Raw genomic sequence first — 18,012 nt, 5'->3', positions numbered from 1 at the left:
CCTTGATTTTCTAGAAGATGGCCGGGGGTAACGAACGGGTCACTGAAGTGGTTGGATGGGTTAATATTCAGGAGGATCTTTTTGATGTCTTGTTCACTAAATGGGGTAAAGGTGCCCCAGGACTCATTTTTCTTGGTGATCTGGGTGGTTGAGTTGATCTTTTCTAAGAGGTCAAGGGGTGATGCTGCCCTGGAGGAGGGCAGTAAAGCCATCTTAGAGACGAGGTCAGTGGAGATGAGCCTTGATTTCTCAATGAAGACAGGAGCAAGTTCGTCGCAAGAGGGTGGGCTGCCTCCAGGTTCAGAGAGGATTGGACCTGCTACTGATTGCTGTTTGACCAATTCGAAAAGTTTCTTGGGACGGTTTGCCACTTGATCCAATTGGTGTCTGAAGTAGTTAGCCTTAGCGCGCTTGATTTGTTTGTAGTAGAGGCTCCTAACATCTCTCAGGAGTTTAAGTTGGTCCGAGGAGGGATTTGATCTCCAGGAACGTTCCAATGCCGTAAGGTTGCGACGTTCCGTGTTTAAGTTTTCATTATACCATGGTTTGGATATTTTTATTGAGGCATTTTTATGTTGGAGTGGAGCAATGTCATCCATGTTGTTGGAGATGGTCGAATTGAAGGAATCAGTGAGTAACTGCACCTCAATCAAGTCAGCTTGAGAGGAGAGGGCAGATTTACAATGGGCAGCTAGATCAACCGTGTTTATTGATTTGAGGTTCCTTTTCCATATCTTTGATTTAGTTGGTTGAGCCTTCCTCATCAGTACCTCCCTGTTAATATAAAAGAGAATGCAGTGGTGGTCTGACTAGTCACAAGGGGTAATGGAATCCAGGGTGACGGTCTGCACTTTCGCGATAATGAGGTCTAGAGTTTCTCCTTTATTATGGGTTGGTTGGTCACAGTGCTGAGTCAGATCTTGATCATTTAAAAAAGCTTTAAGGCAAGATACCGCAGGGTCTTTGGGGTTTGCCCAGTGAAGGTTAAAGTCACCAAGGAAGATTTGGGACACAGCTGAGTCAACATTGCCAGACATGATTTCCATTAATTGCTCAATGAAGGGGAGATTGTCTCCCAGGGGTGGTAGAAGGTGTGAAGTTTGCAAACCGGCAGCTTCTTACTTGAGATGCTGAGACAGAAGTATTCACAAGAGGAGGGCGCAGAAGACTCCACTTGAGAAATCGACAGTGTGTTCCTAGGCATACAGGCTAGGCCCCCACCCAATTTCGGAGCACTGTCTAACCTAATTATATCATGAGTGGGAGGTACTAGGAGGTCTAAAATAGGAGTGGAAGCGGGATTTCGCCAAGTTTCAGTGAGGATGATAATGTCTATGTCCTTGTGTTGGATGAGGTCGAAGATATCAGAGGCGTGTTTACTGGCTGACCTGCAATTTAGAAGTACACATTTAAGTCGCAGGGGATTCGAGGGGGAAGGATTCTGGGTGACGTTCACATGAGTGAGGTTGACCTTATTGCTGCTTCTAAGATTACAAGGAGGTTCTCTGTTTGGGTTAGAAAGGATGGATTGTATTTGTCTCTGCGGGCTCATGTTGCGGTTGGACCAAGTAGGGTAAGAGTTGTGCAGGTCCTGGAGATCTGTGGACGCAAGGTCAGTCTCAAATCTTCCAGGGCGAGAGGGGTCGTTGGACAGGGGAATGGATTTCAAGATGGAGGAGGCTAAAGGCTTGTTCATGGGATTTATATCGCTAGTTGGACCTTTGGATACATTTGCAACTGTAGATAAATCTCATCTAGTCGCGCAGCCAAATCTGAGTGTTTGGCGAGGGATGGAGGGTGTGAAAGGACCTTAATTACTTAATTACTTAATACCTTAATTTCTCAATTTACTGGTTTTCATTTGATTTATTTATGAACTCTTGTATCGCGTGTACAAGCTGAAGGGTGTCTGAGCGCTGTAAATATGGAAAAATGAAACATTTTCCTACAGGCATAAAGGGCAAGCAAAAAATGTGAAGCACCAAGTGATGGTTTTGAAAAGTTGGTACCAGTGGTGGCTGGCAACTATGGAGAGTGGCGTGGTGGGCAAATGGGTGCATGCATGCATGCTAAATATAAAGCGCTATGGTACACATGAATAAAATAAAAATTCACTTAACTTGCTTACTGCACAACACTTCCTCCTCACTCTGGTGTTCTTCTTCTCTCCTCTCCAGGCTCCAATGCAGGCCTCAGCTATTTCCCTTGCCCAATCCTGGAGCTGCTCTCATGCTGTTAACCAGCATGAGAGAAGCGCCAGGATTGGAGGGAGCAGCCTCCCTCAGTGCTCTCAAGGGCACAGGAAGCCTGTGCTTGCTCTCAACCCAGCTGTCTAACACAGCTGGGTTAGAGAGGTTAAAAGTGCTTATGTCTGGCTGTCCGTCGTAAGACAGACAGTCGAAGTGACATGCGCACATTAAACTTGAGTGCACAGGCAGCCCACCACTCCTCCCTCAGCATTCCCCCTCCTGTCCTGACTCTGAGTTCTGGAAAGGTTGTTGAAAAATAAAATGATAATAAATTAACTTTATTACCATGCTATTTTTAATCTCTGGGGCTTTTCTGGGGGCTATGTTAGTAGTGGGGCAACGCTCCTCCGCTCAAATGGAGGAGACACTTCTGGTGGGTACACGTTAAATCAAACTACACGCTATAAATAAATGCAGGATTCACATATGTAATAAGCTATGGTCATACATATGTGTGGGGAGGTTGTTGAAAAACTGTTGGAATGGGTGGGAGTAGGGGCAGAATGTCATATGTACAACATTTATAGAGGAAGAGCTTCAAATAGAAATAATTTTTAAAGCAGAATGAGTTGGTAGGGACTAAGGGGAACTACAGTGGTTGATGAGAAACAAATAGAACGGGATTTGTACATAGATGTAAAATATAAGAGGAAAAGAGAAGAGAGAGAAGAGTTAGGATTTGGGGAAAATACCTATGACTTCTTAATCACCAATACTTACTGATCCTCACTATCCCTATTAATCCTTAGTGTCTAATAATATTCATCACTCCTATTTAACAGAGATCCAATGTCCACTTTTTTTGGTAAAACTCAGAGTATCATCAGTAAGGATAAAACCTTCTATTCGGAGAATACAGAGCTATTCCATTTTTTTTAAAAAAAGGTGGTCCTCTTAAATATTCCAAGATCTTTTTTAAACTGTTTATTACCTGATAATTCATTTATATATTTACTTTTGCGAAAGTTACAAATGTAGTAAAAAAGGGAGATGCCCTTTGGTTGTCTTAAAATTTTAAAATGCCACCATTCAAGATTAGTGGTCCTCCCACATATGGTGAGCTTTATGGTGCCTTCAGCGAAATTCCTGTTGCTATCTGAAGACCCTTATTGCTGCAGAAGGGATGATTGATCCCAGAGCAAGAATCATTAGTCCTTTATGTTGTCATATCACTGAAATAACACTTCTGTTCTGTTATCACAGTTATGGGTCCGTCTTGACAGCAGGAAGCCAAGTACCTAAAAATTCAGAGCTCCACGGAGCCTTGAAATATTGGGTCTAAAGAGAGACAAATAAAATTTGGTAATAGTGTAAAGTAAAATAACGCTTCAATAAGGTTTAACACTTTGTTGTCCATTATCTAAAATCTGTATAGTGAAAAGAAACTTAAGAAAATATCACTAGGCAACAGGTAACAGGTGTAGCGTTGAGTAAGATAGCACTTTTTTACAATTTCACACATTAAACTATATATTCCTGATATCGTGCATGTGGTTAGAATAACATTAGTTACCAGTTTTCATGTTAGACTTTCTCAATTTAAGAAGACAGCCAAATCATATATTTAAAATTTCAATATCTTTTAGAAGATTCATTGAGAGCACATATATGCAGTTGGGATTTAAATATCTTTCCATATAATAGTAAACAGTTGTGCTGAGTCGCCAGGTGTCAAGGTAGGTTTTGGAAATGAACTTCCACTTTTTCAATATAGTTTTCTTTACTGAATTAGTACCCCATAATAACCAAATAACTTGTCCCTTCTCCAGATGTGATCAGCCTGGAATATTGTTGAAAAGAATATTGTTTATTGATTTCCCTTTCAAATTTTAGAGTATGTTTCATTGTGTTAAGACTGTAGGTAAATTCACAATAACTTTATGACGCTCTTTTAGATTTTTAAGCCAGTCTTTTTCTATTCCCGGGCAAGCCTTTCATGCCACATTTGCTGGATTTTAAAGTATTTGTTTTGGACCAACCTCCACAAACTATTGTCAAACCAATCATTCCAAAAGACCAATCTCTATATAAAGTGTCTTGTCATTACCCCAGGTCCCTCCTGTCCTTGTCCCATTCATTAACAAGTGAGAAAATCATATCTAACCTACAGAGAAAAAAGGAATGCTCCCCCAGGGAGTACATATACATACCTTAACCAGCATTCCCTCTGTTCCCTTAAGTGTAGCCTCAGGGGTAAGTACCGCATATTGGTTTTCTTATTCCTTTGTGCTAATGCCTATGTCCATGCTGCCCTGAAAATGCCTGGTCTTGTCTAATATCGGGAGATAAGCAGAGTGGGCCCTGGTTATTGCTTGGATTCCACATGTGCGACCGGTAGCTGTAGGCTGCCCAAATAGCAACCTTCCTTGCCTGTTCTCAGAAGTTAAGCAGGTCCTGACTTGGTTGGTTCCTGTTTTGGGACTCTGCTTTATGTTACCAGTCTGGTGGGGCAGGGATCCTGTGGATAAGAAGGTGGATATTTCCCTTCGGAAGGTTTTCTCAGGTTCCCACTTGGCTCTGCCGGCTGGCATTTATGGTACTTCTGAAGCGAGATCTCTTATTTCAGATATCAATGCTCTGTATCAGTCCCTGGACGATACGTCTGACTGTTCTGGGCTTTTGGAGCATATTAAGTGGCAAGTGGAATTCCTTTCCGATGTATTCTTTGACGTGGTGCGGGCCTGAGCCCTTTCTGGGGGGCTGGTGTGGCGGCTCACCACAACCTGGTTTCAAAGGATTGGAAGACTGATTCCGCTCAAAAGGCTTCTGCCCTACGTTTGCCTTTCCAGGGGACTATGATGTTTGGGGGAGAGTTGGAGGGTAAATTGCACAAACTTTTTGAAGAGAAGAAGCACTTTTCTTCTTTTAAGCAGTCCTCCGCTGCAACGGTTTCCTCTAAACCTAAAGGCTTCTTTTAACCGCCCTCTCAGAGGCAGTTTCTAGAGGTCATGGTAGGTTTATCTCTGACACGGGTCGGGACAGGAAAGTGAAGTTTTCCCTACAAAAACTTTGTTCCTCACTATATGGCAGCCGATTCAGGATTGTTGGTCTGTGGGCGGCTACATCTTTTTCTTCCAGCCTGGTTGCAGTTATGTTCTGAAGTGTGGGTGTTGGACATTGTTCAACTGGGGTGTCGCATCGAGTTTTCAGAGACTGTTCTGGATTCAGGGGTTCGTCCAACTCCTTGGCCGTTGTGTCAGACCAAGAGGGCCGAGCTGTCTCTGGGGGTCGAGTCCCTCTTGGCGAAGAGGGCGATTCAGGACGTGCCTCCTCTGGAGAATGAGCGGGGGTTTTAATCCCTAATTTTTCTGTTGCCCAAAGTGACAGGGGGGTTCCGTCTGGTACTGGACTTAAAGGGACTGCCAAGTTTTTACTTCATCTGCCCTTCAAGATGGAGATTCTTCAGAGGGTAATTCTAATGGTTCTCCCAGGCCATTTCCTGGGTACCCCAGATCTGCAGGACGCATAATATCATGTCCCGGTTCACTCCAGCTCTTGCAGGTTCCTGAGGTTATGCCTTTGGGGGTCGTCATTTTCAGTTTCGGATCCTACCCTTTGGCCTGTGGTCTGACCCAAGGGTGTTCATCAAGGTGGTGGCGCCGATGGTGGACTCATTCCATCTTCTGGGTATCCTCATCTACCCATACCTCGATGATTGGCTGATACATGCTCCATCTCAGGATCAGTTGTTGATAGATCGGGAGTTAGTGTGCTCTGTGTTGCGGGATCATGGGTTTCTGTTGAACCTTCGTAAGTGTCAACTGGAGTCCTCTCAGGACTTGACTTCCATCAGGGCTCACTTTCGCACCAATCTGAACAGGGTGTTCTTACCTGTCTCTCGGGCGGTGACCTTGGATTCCCTTGCCCTGGAGTTCTTGAGGGGGTTCTCCTTCCCGGTCCATCTCTGGTTTAGGCTTCTGGGTCTCAAGGCAGTGGTAGTGTTCATGGTGCCTTGGGCACAGTTTCATCTCAGGCCTCTGTCGGTGCATGTGTTGGCCCATTGGAATCCTTTGTCTCTGAATTTGGCCCTCATCGTTCCGGTGTCTCACTTCATCCTTCCTGCCCTGGTGGACGGTGTCAATCAATCTTTCCAGGGGTCTCCGGTTGCAGCCCTCTCCTCCGGCGGTCCTGACGATGGATTCCAGTGCTTTTGGGTGAGGGGCAACATTGGAATCCAGCTCGCTTCAGGGTCGTTGGTCCCTTCTGGAAGGCAGATGTTCCTCGAATTGAATGGAGTTGACGGTGGTGTCACGGCCTGTCATGGGCTTCAGCAGTCGGTTGTTGGGGTGCAGTGTGGGGGTGTGTTCGGACAACATGGTGATGGTGGACAACCTGAATCATCAAGTGGGGATCAGGTCCAAGTCTCTGAATGCTGTGGTGATTCCCTTGTTTTGCTGGACGGAGGGAATCTGTTGTCTCTGGCGGCTGTTCATATCCGGGAGTGGACAATGGGGTGGCAGATTCCCTCAGTCGTTATTACCCTGCCTCCCAGGAGTTGTCTCTGACTCCGGAGGCCTTTCGGCTTATGTGCAGGAGGTTTGGTCTTCCCTTTCTCAACCTATTTAATTCCCAGCACAATGCTCAGCTGCCTCAGTTCTACTCCTGTGTCCATCAGGAGGGAGTGTGGGGGTGGATGCTCTGACCATTCCTTGGCCATTGCACCTGTTGTATGCCTTTCCCCCCCTTGCGCTGATCCCCTGGTTTTTGGCTTGCCTGGTGCTAGAGTCCTGAGAGGTGGCTGTGGTGGTGCTGTTTTGGACTTGTCGGTCTTGGATCCCCACTCTGAGGCTGTTGGCAGTTCAGTGTCCCTGGTTGTTCCCATGCTTTCCGTCTCCCCTCGGGTCATCTCCAATGTTGTCTCTTCCATGGCTGAGGCTGTTGGTTTGGAGGTTGAGAGGCAAGGGTGGCAGCATTTGGGGTTTCCCCGAGCATTTAGCTTTTGCCCTGCAACAGCCTCGAAAACCTTCTACTCTCAGATCCTATGGGCGTCATTGGTGGAATTTCCATTGATGGTGTTGTGCTATGGAGTTGTCCCCCCTGGATTGCTCTCTGCCTGGTGTGCTGCAATTTCTCTAGGAGGGGTTTGAGAAGAGGTTGTCTGTTTCCACTTTGTGTGCTCAATGGGCTGTGATTAAGGCATTTATTTCCCCTTCGGGGAATTTGTCAGATGTGGATGACTTGATCTCCTGGTGCTGTAGAGTTTATATTTGGGCCGTCCTGTGGTGTGGCCGTCGGTTCCTTTTTGGGACCTTCCTCTGGTGTTGCGTTCTCTGGTGGCTTCTCCCTTTGAACCTTTGACTGAGGTGGACATCAAGGTTGTGACATTGAAGGTGTTTTTTGTATGCCCATTACTTCGGCCAGGCGCCTTGGGGAGTTTGGGGCTCTGATGGCTCAGGAACCCTTTTTGTCTTTTTGGAGGATGGAGTGGTCCTCCGCATGGATTCCTCTTTTGCCCCCAAGGTGCCTTCTCAGTTCCATTGTTCCCAGGAGATGGTGTTGCCTGCTTGGTGCACTGATCCGGTGTCTAACGGTGACCTTCCTTGGTCTTTGATTGATGGTTGCTGGGCTTTGCGTATCTATCTGGTTCGCATATCCTTTTCGGAAGTCCGACTCCCTGTTTGTGTCTTTCGGGGTTTCCTCTCGTGCGGTGAAGGCTTCTTCTTCCATTAGTCACTAGCTCAAGCAGGTCATTATGTTGGCTTACTCCCTGCGGGTTCCCCTCCTCTGGCGGGTGTGCATGGGCATCTACACAGGGGATGGTGGGCTCTTGTGCTGAGGTTCAGGGGGTTTCCCTGTCTGAGATCTGTAGGGCTGCTACTTGGGCGTCCTCTAATACTTTCGTGAAGGCATTATCGGATCCAGAATTTGCTGGGGGATTATGCTTATTTTGGGTTGGGTGTACTGCAGGCTGTGTGCTCCTGACATTGTTTTTCTGTGCTAATTAATAACTGGGTGTTGCTACCTGCCTTGTGTCCGGGTGGTTTGTTGTTGATGAATGCCGGTTGTTGCTTCGGTATTCCCACTTGTTTATGAATAGGACGAGGACAGGAGGGACCTAGGAGTAATTCCCTATTACTTACTGGTAATCTTCATTACACCTCCTCCCAATGTCAAAGACTACCCTTCCACCCTCCCGAATGTGCCGGCCGTCATCTGTGGCTTGTTAGTTCAGCGGCAATGCTGTGTAAGGTACATATATGTACTCCCGGTGGAAGGGGGTGGGGTAGAGCCAGCATTCCTTCATTCTTTTTTTCTGTTGGTGAGATAAGATGATCTCACTTGTTTATGAATAGAACGAGGACAACGGGACCGGGAGTAATGAAGATTACCAGTAAGTAATAGGGCATTTCTCTTTGCCTGGGCAATGTTGCATTGAGCTAACTCGAGCCATAAGGTGGACAAGATTAGCGTCTGCCTGAGCATCCTCAGGTCTTGGTGTATGCCTAATGTTGCCATATAAAATTTTAGATTTATTTAATTCTCAAGTACTGAAGACAGATTTGAGCCTACTGTGCCCCGGGGGGAAGGGGGGTGGTTGTATGCCACTATTTCGAGGTCAACAATATAAACCAACAAAATTATTAGTTCCATCCATTTGCCTAACACTGTATTATAAAGGAAGGTATTTATAGGTGAGTGATTTGCTATTTTTAATAACACATCTAATATTATTTATTTATGCATGTGTTTATTTATGTTAGATTTTATAGAACAGAAACAAGACCCCCACAGGTAACAAAGTGCTTGATATAGGAGCAGGGGAAGAACAAAAACGAGATCTTATAACTGTGCAGGATATCAAATAAGATCACCTTGCATGCTAATACATTTAGGGGAGCAAGGTTAGAATAAATGAGAACTAGTGATTAAAAAAGGGGAGGAAAAGAATGCACAGGGTAATCACCTGGTGATCTATATTGTAGAACATGTACAGTTAGAAAACGTTGAGGAGGAGTCTTGGGTCAGTACACAAAATAGATTTGTCTTTCTACCTACCAATACCAATGTGTGAAGTGAGGCCTGACATATTTGGTGATGATGTTGGAATAGAAGGTTCTTGAGATCCTTTCTGGAGTTTCTATAGAAGGTATTCATACTTATCGCCGGAGGAGGGAGTTCCATATCCTCAGCACATTCCCAGTGAAGCACTGTTTCAGGGTTCTTGAATTTTTGAAAGAAGAAGTTTCCAGAACGAGAGAGATGCCGAACTTTGGAGTGAGTTGGAACTACCTAAGATGACTAGATTGTGGTTTAGACAGCTTATAGCTCTTTTGTGAGGGGTTTTGTCGACAATCTTGGCAAGTTTGAAAATGCTTTAGACTTCAATATCTGGTTTTGGGGTGCCAGTTGCCACATTTAGGGCAGCCTTTAGCAGGACCAAGTGCAATTAAGGTAGTGCAATTTAGGCTTAGCAGATTGCAGGGAATTGCCATAATCAAGTCTAGAGTGTACAATGGATAGTACAACTGACTTGGGGACTTCTGTTTGCCAGAAAGTTTTGCTAGTGAGGTACGATTAACAGCACTGAATATAACCAAGAGGTTGAGAAGAAGAAGGAGACAATGTTCTCTATTATCTAGTATAGGTAGTGCATCATCTTTTATCAGCAGAGTCACCTTCTCTGTGCTACATTCTATTTAAAGCCGGATAGCAGCTTGTCAAATAGATTATTTTAATCTATGGAGACCTCTAGTTGAAATAAAGAGGAGATTTGACACTTGGTGGAGGTTGTTCAGGTCTTTAAGGTCTGTATTTATTTTCTAATGCAGGCAGGCAGGCATTCAGGAAAATCCCCTTTTACTAGAGAAATGCTTATAGCATTGGTTATGTAGGGTGCAAGAGATGAACTATGTATTTTATAATTTTTGCTGGTATTTTGTTAGACTAGCAAGGGGATGATATGAGATTCCTGATAGTGTTTACTGATATTGTGTTATAAAGTTCAATAATTACCATTCTGAATTGAGTTTTTGGGTCAAGGACCAAATCACTATGTCTAATAATGAATTTAAGATAGATAATTAGATTTTTTATAACTTTGTCTTTGAAGAATTATTGGAATTTTTCCAGTTCCAATTGAGATCCGCAATATCAGGAGAAGAGAGAGGGCAAGAGATATCCCTCACAATGTCAAAGACCTTCTTTAGTCAATTTTTTTGTCTGCTTGTTTTCAGATTTGATGAGACCTGTTTTAGCCGTGAAGATGTGTTTTGTTTGTATCCCTTGGATTTCTTTCTTAGTGATTCTAGATGATGTTTTGTTTGTGCCAAATCCATTCTGTGGTAGTAAAACTCTTACGAGTTTCTAATCATTCTTTTGTGAACTAGGTAGTCCATTTTTTTTTTGCCTTTTTATTTTTCTTGGTACAAGCTTAGCCGCTACTTCTGTCATGAATGGTTTGTTCTTGCCCATTATTGAGTTTGCTTCAGTTATAGTTTGGGGTGTTGTGAGCATTAACAGGACGCTCAACTTTATTGTATATTGTGACAATTTACTGGTGATAAATATTCTAGATGCAATAGTTTTGTGCTGAGATATATTGCATGTGATTTAGTGTCCCCCCAAGCCAAGAAGTCTTGCCTCTATTCACAACTCAATAGAGTCTGGAAAAAAAGGATACCATTTCCATTTTACAACTTAGACATAAGAGTCTTGATAAGAGTCTCATCACACAGAACCTGGATTGGTTGGTGTAGGCACTATGTAAATGCTAGAATTTTATGAGCTGCTAGGTGAGATGCATGGCCATCTTCCAGGAATGGACAGGGTTTTCCTTCCAATTTGTATCCTCAAGCATCCCTTTATCACATTCCATCTGTTTTGCCAGCTTATCCAATGCATCACTGAACATGTCTTCCACATCTTTGATACTGCACTGTCTGGCATTTTGTGCTTTATTTAGCTACTTGCACATTTCTTTTTCTGTAAATTGTTCAACTGTTGACTGAATAACTGTATATAAAAATACTATTTATAATTGTGCCCAGTGCAGATGTTTTTGAACTTAACTTCACGATATTTTCTAAAAATCAAATCTCAATAGTGTTTTATTCTCTGCTAAGAGGAAATTAAAATTCGAAAATAAAGTTTAAAATCCATGATGCATAACAACTTATTATTTTCTTTTGTTTTTCATTTAGGACTTGGTCAAATCTCTCGGAAACGTAAGTTCAGCTATCAGACCTTTGTCTATACTCTTATCCATGCACCCTACTGACACACATCATTTTAAAAGTCTTGTACAGAAATGCCCAACTTTTAAATGCCATTCACTCAGTGGTACTACATTATATGATTAATGTTTTTTTTCTATTTCCCAGAAATCTCATATTGCAGAGTGACCACTTGAGGAAAATAATACTATATTAATAACTGTATAAAATGTCAGGCTTGTAATTGTGACTGGGTAGTCCCTAAACATCACTGGAGAAGAGATTTAGGCCCCACAGTGCATTTGTCTTCTCCCTGCTCCACCCTCCTATGCCTGATGGGTTAGTTGTGGCCATTATTCACATATGTGTGATCCTTTCATTTCTTTCTCCTGCTGAGCCACATATATGGGCAGAAGACTTTAGATAGTAGCAGCCAACAAACCTCACAAAACATTTCCCCGGCCTCTGTGGTTTCTCTAGGAACCACATGAAGGCTAGTGAGGACATATATTGGGTTAGGATGCACAAGGCATCCTACATCATGTACAGTGCAAAGAACATTTTGGAAACCTAATTTGTTATATTAGGTCGTCTATTTGCGAGCTGTATTATTTGAATTAGGCGCCTTGACGCCCATTGGGCAAAGTTTGCGCATGACAAAACTCATTTCATTCATTCATATTGTAATATTGGCGGGAGGAGGGAGATAAATCTTTCAACTGCCTGCCTCCCAGTGCACAACTACAAGACAGGAAGGAGCAGTAATGTGCCAATTGTATGTTGCTACTCCTACCCCTGTCTCCCCCCACAGCATGCTAAACACTTATCACTTGAAAAACAAGTGGAATACCTGCCTTTCAATTTTCACAGGGCCTGGCAAGGTGGAGCTGGGTTGGGGCCTGAAAGGTCCTTCTTCCTCTCTCAGCACTCAAAGAGCTAGAGGGAATTCTTTGTATCCCGGAAAATGAGGCGGTGAAGAAAGATAGCTTCTGTTACTCCTCAGCAACTAGATCCATTGAAACCTTTAAATTACTGCATCTCTTCTAGACAAGAACCCCACCAGAAAAGGGAAATCTTGGGAATTCCCTCACCACCTGTGCATACAAGAGATTCACTAGAACCACAACTGTCCGTCCGGTATGATTTCCACCAGGCAGCTGTGCAGTGCAACCTGGTGTAAGAGTGATATCAGTGACATCAGTATAGCAATGTTATCACCACTCTGGTGATCCCAACTACTGCATGCCATTCTTTATCTAGCATCAAACATACTTGCAATTATTATAAATTACTGCTGTTAGCCTAGGTGAAAGAATACAGATCAGTCCTGTGTAGGGGCAGGAGCCTTCCCTCATTTCTAAATAAAAGCCTTAGCACTGATGCTTTGGTGGGACAAACCTTGCATATTTTTTTTTTAATTTGTTAAAAAACCAGATGAACAGATGTACAGATCAGAGTGCCAGACATGTCAAGAATTAGTGGATAGGGTGGGGCTTAGGCAGACAAGGTGGAGACAAGAATATTCAACCAATTTCAGCAGATAAGGGTTAATATGTGAAGTGGTTATCAAATTAAACTTTAATCATTTAGAATTTCAAAAATTCTATTTTTCGTTGAGGTTCTTGTAAACCCACCAAAACCTGTGTGAATCAGATGCATAATAAATGTCTATGATAACTGATGTGCTTTGGATAAAGGATAACAGACAAAATATCTTGCATTGGTTCCACTGAGGATTCCTTTGATTCTTTGGATAATTAGATGGCGTTGTTACAGAAAGCATTGCATTCACTGTTTTGTTAGATCTAGATAAGTGATACCTGAATAATTCAACAGCCTGTGTGTGCAGAATTACACATATTCTTCCTAATATGTATGAAGAACTGTCTTTATGATCTGAAGAGTTTAAATTTGTGGTGAGTTTAAGCAAATAAGAACCCATAAATGGCATTTGAAAGCCATGATTCATTCACATTTGCAAAAAATATCACTGATTACTCATGTGAAAAGGCGGAGACTGCAAGGCTTAGCCTGGGAAAAATCAACAGGTAAATGCATCAACCATTTTTGCGAGCCCAAATGGTGCGATTCGCAAAAATCGGCCGTTTGCGCCCGCAAAAAGGGATTCTGCGATGCATCAACCTGTCAGCCTCTCGCAATTTAAGAAATGGCACATTATTGAGATTTCTTAAATTGCGATTGCATTTAAGGAATTGCAAATTGTGATTCCTTAAATACAATGCATGATGGAATCGCAAATTGCGATTTTGCTAATAGGGGGCACAAATTACCATCAATTTGTACTTAATGGTAATTTGCAAAAACTTTGAAAAATGTACTAAAGTGCATTTTTCAAAGTTGTAGGTTACACACACACATGCCCTTGGGGCATGTGTGTGCGCAACATGTGTGTACAGATCAATTTCAGGGGTGCATCAGGGTGTCCTTTTGACACCCTTGCACCCTTGAAATTGCGCATTCAATCTCCCATTCATTCCTATGGGACTGTCGGCCCATAGGAATGAATGGGAAGGCATTCCTTAATCGCGACCCGCAATTTGCGAGTCGCAATTATGGAATGTTTGAGAATCGCTAAGTTTATAGCGATTCCTACATGCATAGGCTTTTGCAATTTCTTAATTGCGATTCCTTAATAATCGCAATTAAGGAATCGCAAAAGCCTACATTGCTGCATGTGCCTGCAAGTGTTTTGTAAGAAACAGACATAAAAACTCCAAGGCATTACAGGTTTAAAATTATGATAAGATTCATGTTTTGAAAATGTTATCCAAGTATGGCTTACTTTTAATTTTCCTACAGTGGTAAAGGTAGAATACTCTAGCACTAGAAACTTATTCCAGTAGGTAGATGTAGAATAATCTAGTACTTGAAACTTGAAAATTGTTCAAATGTGCAGTTTATGACTGTGGGTTTCTATGACCCTTAAAGGGAGTACATATTTGGCAACGTTTTACTTTGTTTTGCCCTCATAGAGACTCATGGTACACTAAATACTAAGGTCCAAGAAATGCCTCAGTGATCCATTTTAATCATGAAAGGGTATTTGGACCCTTGCCAGATCATTTTATTAACTCATTTAGAATTACCTACACCATCTGTGATCAGAATACATGTGCTTAGTTCCTTGTATGGCTGGATTACAGGCAGACTGTATATTTGGATCACTTTACAATCAGGAGTTTGCACAGAGATTGGAATTACAATGCACGTAATAATTATTCCACCCTTGCAAGCTTTTCTCTAATGTATTTGGCCCGGAAAATCCTGCAAAAATATATCAATGGGAAATGCCTGGAAAAGAGGCAAAATATGGCGCAATACTTATTGCATTGCCGTGTAATGCCTCATTCCAGGAGTAAAACATTTAATAAGAGGTAATTAACCCCAGCCAGTGAATTCCTACCCCTGTGTGCAGTAAATACCCCCCACAAATAAAAAATCTTGCCTAGCTCATATTCAAGCCTTTGTGATGGTCTGAAGAGTGAAGGTGAGCAAAGGGAGATGCCACTGGAAAAAACATGAAAGGAAAAATAAGAAATGTGAACAAAAGTAAACAGAACAAGACAATTATAACACATCTCCATTAACAAGTATTGCGCAAGATGTTCAATTTTGAGGATAGATAAGCATAAGTATATAATAACGTCTGAGTAATTAAAAACTAAAATAACAGATATAGGTGTCAGTTGACAACATTAATGTTTTTGGGGGGATATGCCTTTTACTGTCAGACTTGTAAGGAAGTCCTCTTACAACGGTACTTTGAGAAGGAAATACAGTAACATACAATTGTGTCAATTGCTTTAATTCTCTATACTCCAGGATTGACAACTCCATGATGCTACACATTTGCAATTTACAATGTTTGTGAGGATGGAGAACTTAGAAGCTTTGTCTATATATATTTCAGGATTTTGACAATATCAAACAAAATGACAGTTCTCTTTTTTACCTAATGCATTAATATAATATTAGGTTTGAATCACATTTCAAGATAGAACCGTTTTCAAGAGAAACTCAGATATCCAGTCCCATCCACTCTGGGATTCTCCTTTCGGCAGGATATTTTCACTTCAAAGAAACAAAAGGAGAAATTCTTGTAACTGAATGTAATGTGATACGATAACACCAATATACTCTTTAAGAGCCTTGGGGTTTGGTTTCCCAATTACCCATCGCTAGACACACATATATTAGTTTATAAAACTGTATTAATTATTTCCACCAACCCTTTGGCTGAAGGCAAATAGAAGGATTACTAGTACATTGTGCTTAATTCACACCGATTTGAATCTCACTTTCATCACCAATCTTGTAAAACAAACTTGAAATCGAATAAATATATGAAGAAAAGGCACACACCATCTCCTAGTGACAGGGCATGTTCACATCCATTTGCCATCTCAATTGGTGTGTGTTATAGGCCTTGCAAGTTATCGAATAGTTATCTTACTTGACTTCCCCATTTTGCCATTTTTGTGACATTTAACAGAATGTTACAATCTTCTCTTAACATTAGTTGCTTTTCTTGTCTCTAATTGATGAGTATTTAAAACAGCGGGGGGTGTTTTATTGGAAAGATATTTCAGGTCAACCGTAAATTTGGTTTCACCTTGCCTAATAGGCCTTGAGAGCAAGATAATGGTGGCAGTTTCCTTAGGCTGTAACTGACCCTTTGTAGTCTTTGAAAGATTTTGATGCTAAAGTCCTTAATCGGTTAAACTTTTTTTTATTGTAGTTATGGTATATTTTTTCATTTTACCTTCGAGCTAGTTTATGATGCAATGGCTGGTAGCAGTTTCTTCCTAATCTAGCAACTCATCTTTTGTTCATGTCCTTTGTAAAATAATACAATATTTATTTAGCACCTCCTTATGGCACAGGTGGTGGGGCAAGAATAGGTTTCCTCTTAAACCTCCATGCATGCTGAGATGAGACAAGCGGTTCAAGTAAATGGTGGCAAAAGTATTTTTTGATAGTATTCTTAAAGTGAAAGGAATTATATTATTATTCATAGTTTGAATGATTTCCTTTTTATTGGATCCACTCTATCAATTGGTTGGTGTACATGGTTTAATTCTGCTGTAAGACTTTCAGTAGGCAAATCTAAAATGTCTCTGTTTCTCCACTGAGGCACCTATTTGAATATTTTGTCTTATATCATTTATAATGTTCCTCTGGGGCAACTGATCCCTCCTGATACTGAAGTCTGCAATCTTCAGAAGTGAGTCTGTGTCTTGCTCTCTGTATCTTTCCCTTCTTTCTCTCTCTTTCTTCTGCTCTCACTCTCTTGATTATAAGTTTTCTTTCATTAGCTTTGTGGTGAGCACTTGTTCCTCACTGTGTGTTGGCATGTCAACAGATGTACATAGCTGTTTCCGCTTATCAGACCACTCCTCATTTCCACTGGATCCTTTGGTGTCAGTCTTAGACAGTTTGCAAGGAATCTCTTCTGTATTAGTTTGCTCTTTTTTTAGGACAGTCGGACAATAACCCCAGCAATTTGTAAATTACAATTCAAGATATATCTTATTCACCAGTAACCTTGTGTGTTGCACTAACCATTCAGGTATAGTCATTCACGTTCATATGCAGATGTCATTTTTCTGCCCCCCTCACTGCACACCACCACGCCTGCCAAAGTCCTGGACCTTTCTTAGGGAAAGCAAAATCAGACAATATTACAACCAGACTTCTAATGTCACTGATAGCTCTGTCCTTAAAGTAAGCCTGGCTATCCTTACTCACCTTCCAGATTCATTTATGTGGCTCCTGGAAATTTGGATTTGAGCAGCTTCATAGTCATCTCCTCCTCTCTCGAAATGCTCACAGTGACCTATGGTGCCTGCCTTCTTCCTCCCCAGCTTCTCCTTCCTCAAGACTCTCTTTCAACTTTTATGTTAGTCAATTCAATTCAATTCAATGTAAGCTTTATTCGATTATTAAAAACAATCATAAAAGCACAAGACAACAGATATAAAACTTACTAAACAAATTGGACCAAAAATAAAACAATTTGAGGGATTCACAGAACAGAATTTTAGAAAAATAATCAGCCGTCTGAACATAAAAGTAAAAAAAACATACTTTTTCTAGCAGCAATAGATTTTAAAATAAACGTGGCAGTAAAAAAACATATATCTATCTCATTTAAAGTAAGCAACAAATTCAAAGCGGATTTCAAAGTACGAGACCCGTATTTTTAAAAAAGTGGTTTCAGATAGATAATGCGCAAATGCATGTATAAATCACAAGTAAGGAGAAAATGTACAACACTCTGTTTAGTGACTCCATCACATGGACAAGGAGCAGTGGGATATTTTTTTATAGATGGAAAAGCCACCAAATGGTGGACGATACCTAATCTCAATCGGGTCAATACGAACCGATGCGAGACTCTGGTAACCTTGGAAAGGTATAATTTGAACCCTACAGTATGCTCCTGTGAATAATAAAAAGCCACAGTTGCCAGCTGCATGTTCTTACAATGGCGGCGTTGAACTTTTTCCCTCAGAAAAATTTGTTTAAATTGTGACTTAGAAAAATCAGACGCATAATTCGGATTTTCCAAAATATTCACCTTGAAAAAA

General features: G+C 41.6%; 1 protein-coding gene across 2 annotated transcripts in view; it reads left to right on the top strand.

Annotated features, from left to right (window-relative positions):
- Positions 1-18,012, top strand: part of LOC146789259 (tachykinin-like peptide) — a 160,288-nt gene that overhangs the window by 118,205 nt on the left and 24,071 nt on the right. For both annotated transcript variants that reach the window (XM_085630874.1, XM_085630873.1), the window contains exon 4: positions 11,390-11,413. In XM_085630874.1, the coding sequence (XP_085487000.1) occupies positions 11,390-11,413 (24 nt within the window). The remainder of the gene's footprint in view (positions 1-11,389; positions 11,414-18,012) is intronic.

This window comes from Triturus cristatus, chromosome 10 (assembly GCF_964204655.1).
Source record: "Triturus cristatus chromosome 10, aTriCri1.1, whole genome shotgun sequence".
NCBI classification, from domain to species: Eukaryota; Metazoa; Chordata; class Amphibia; order Caudata; family Salamandridae; genus Triturus; species Triturus cristatus.
Note: the sequence above shows the minus strand (reverse complement) of the source record. Positions and strands in the feature narration are given on the sequence as shown.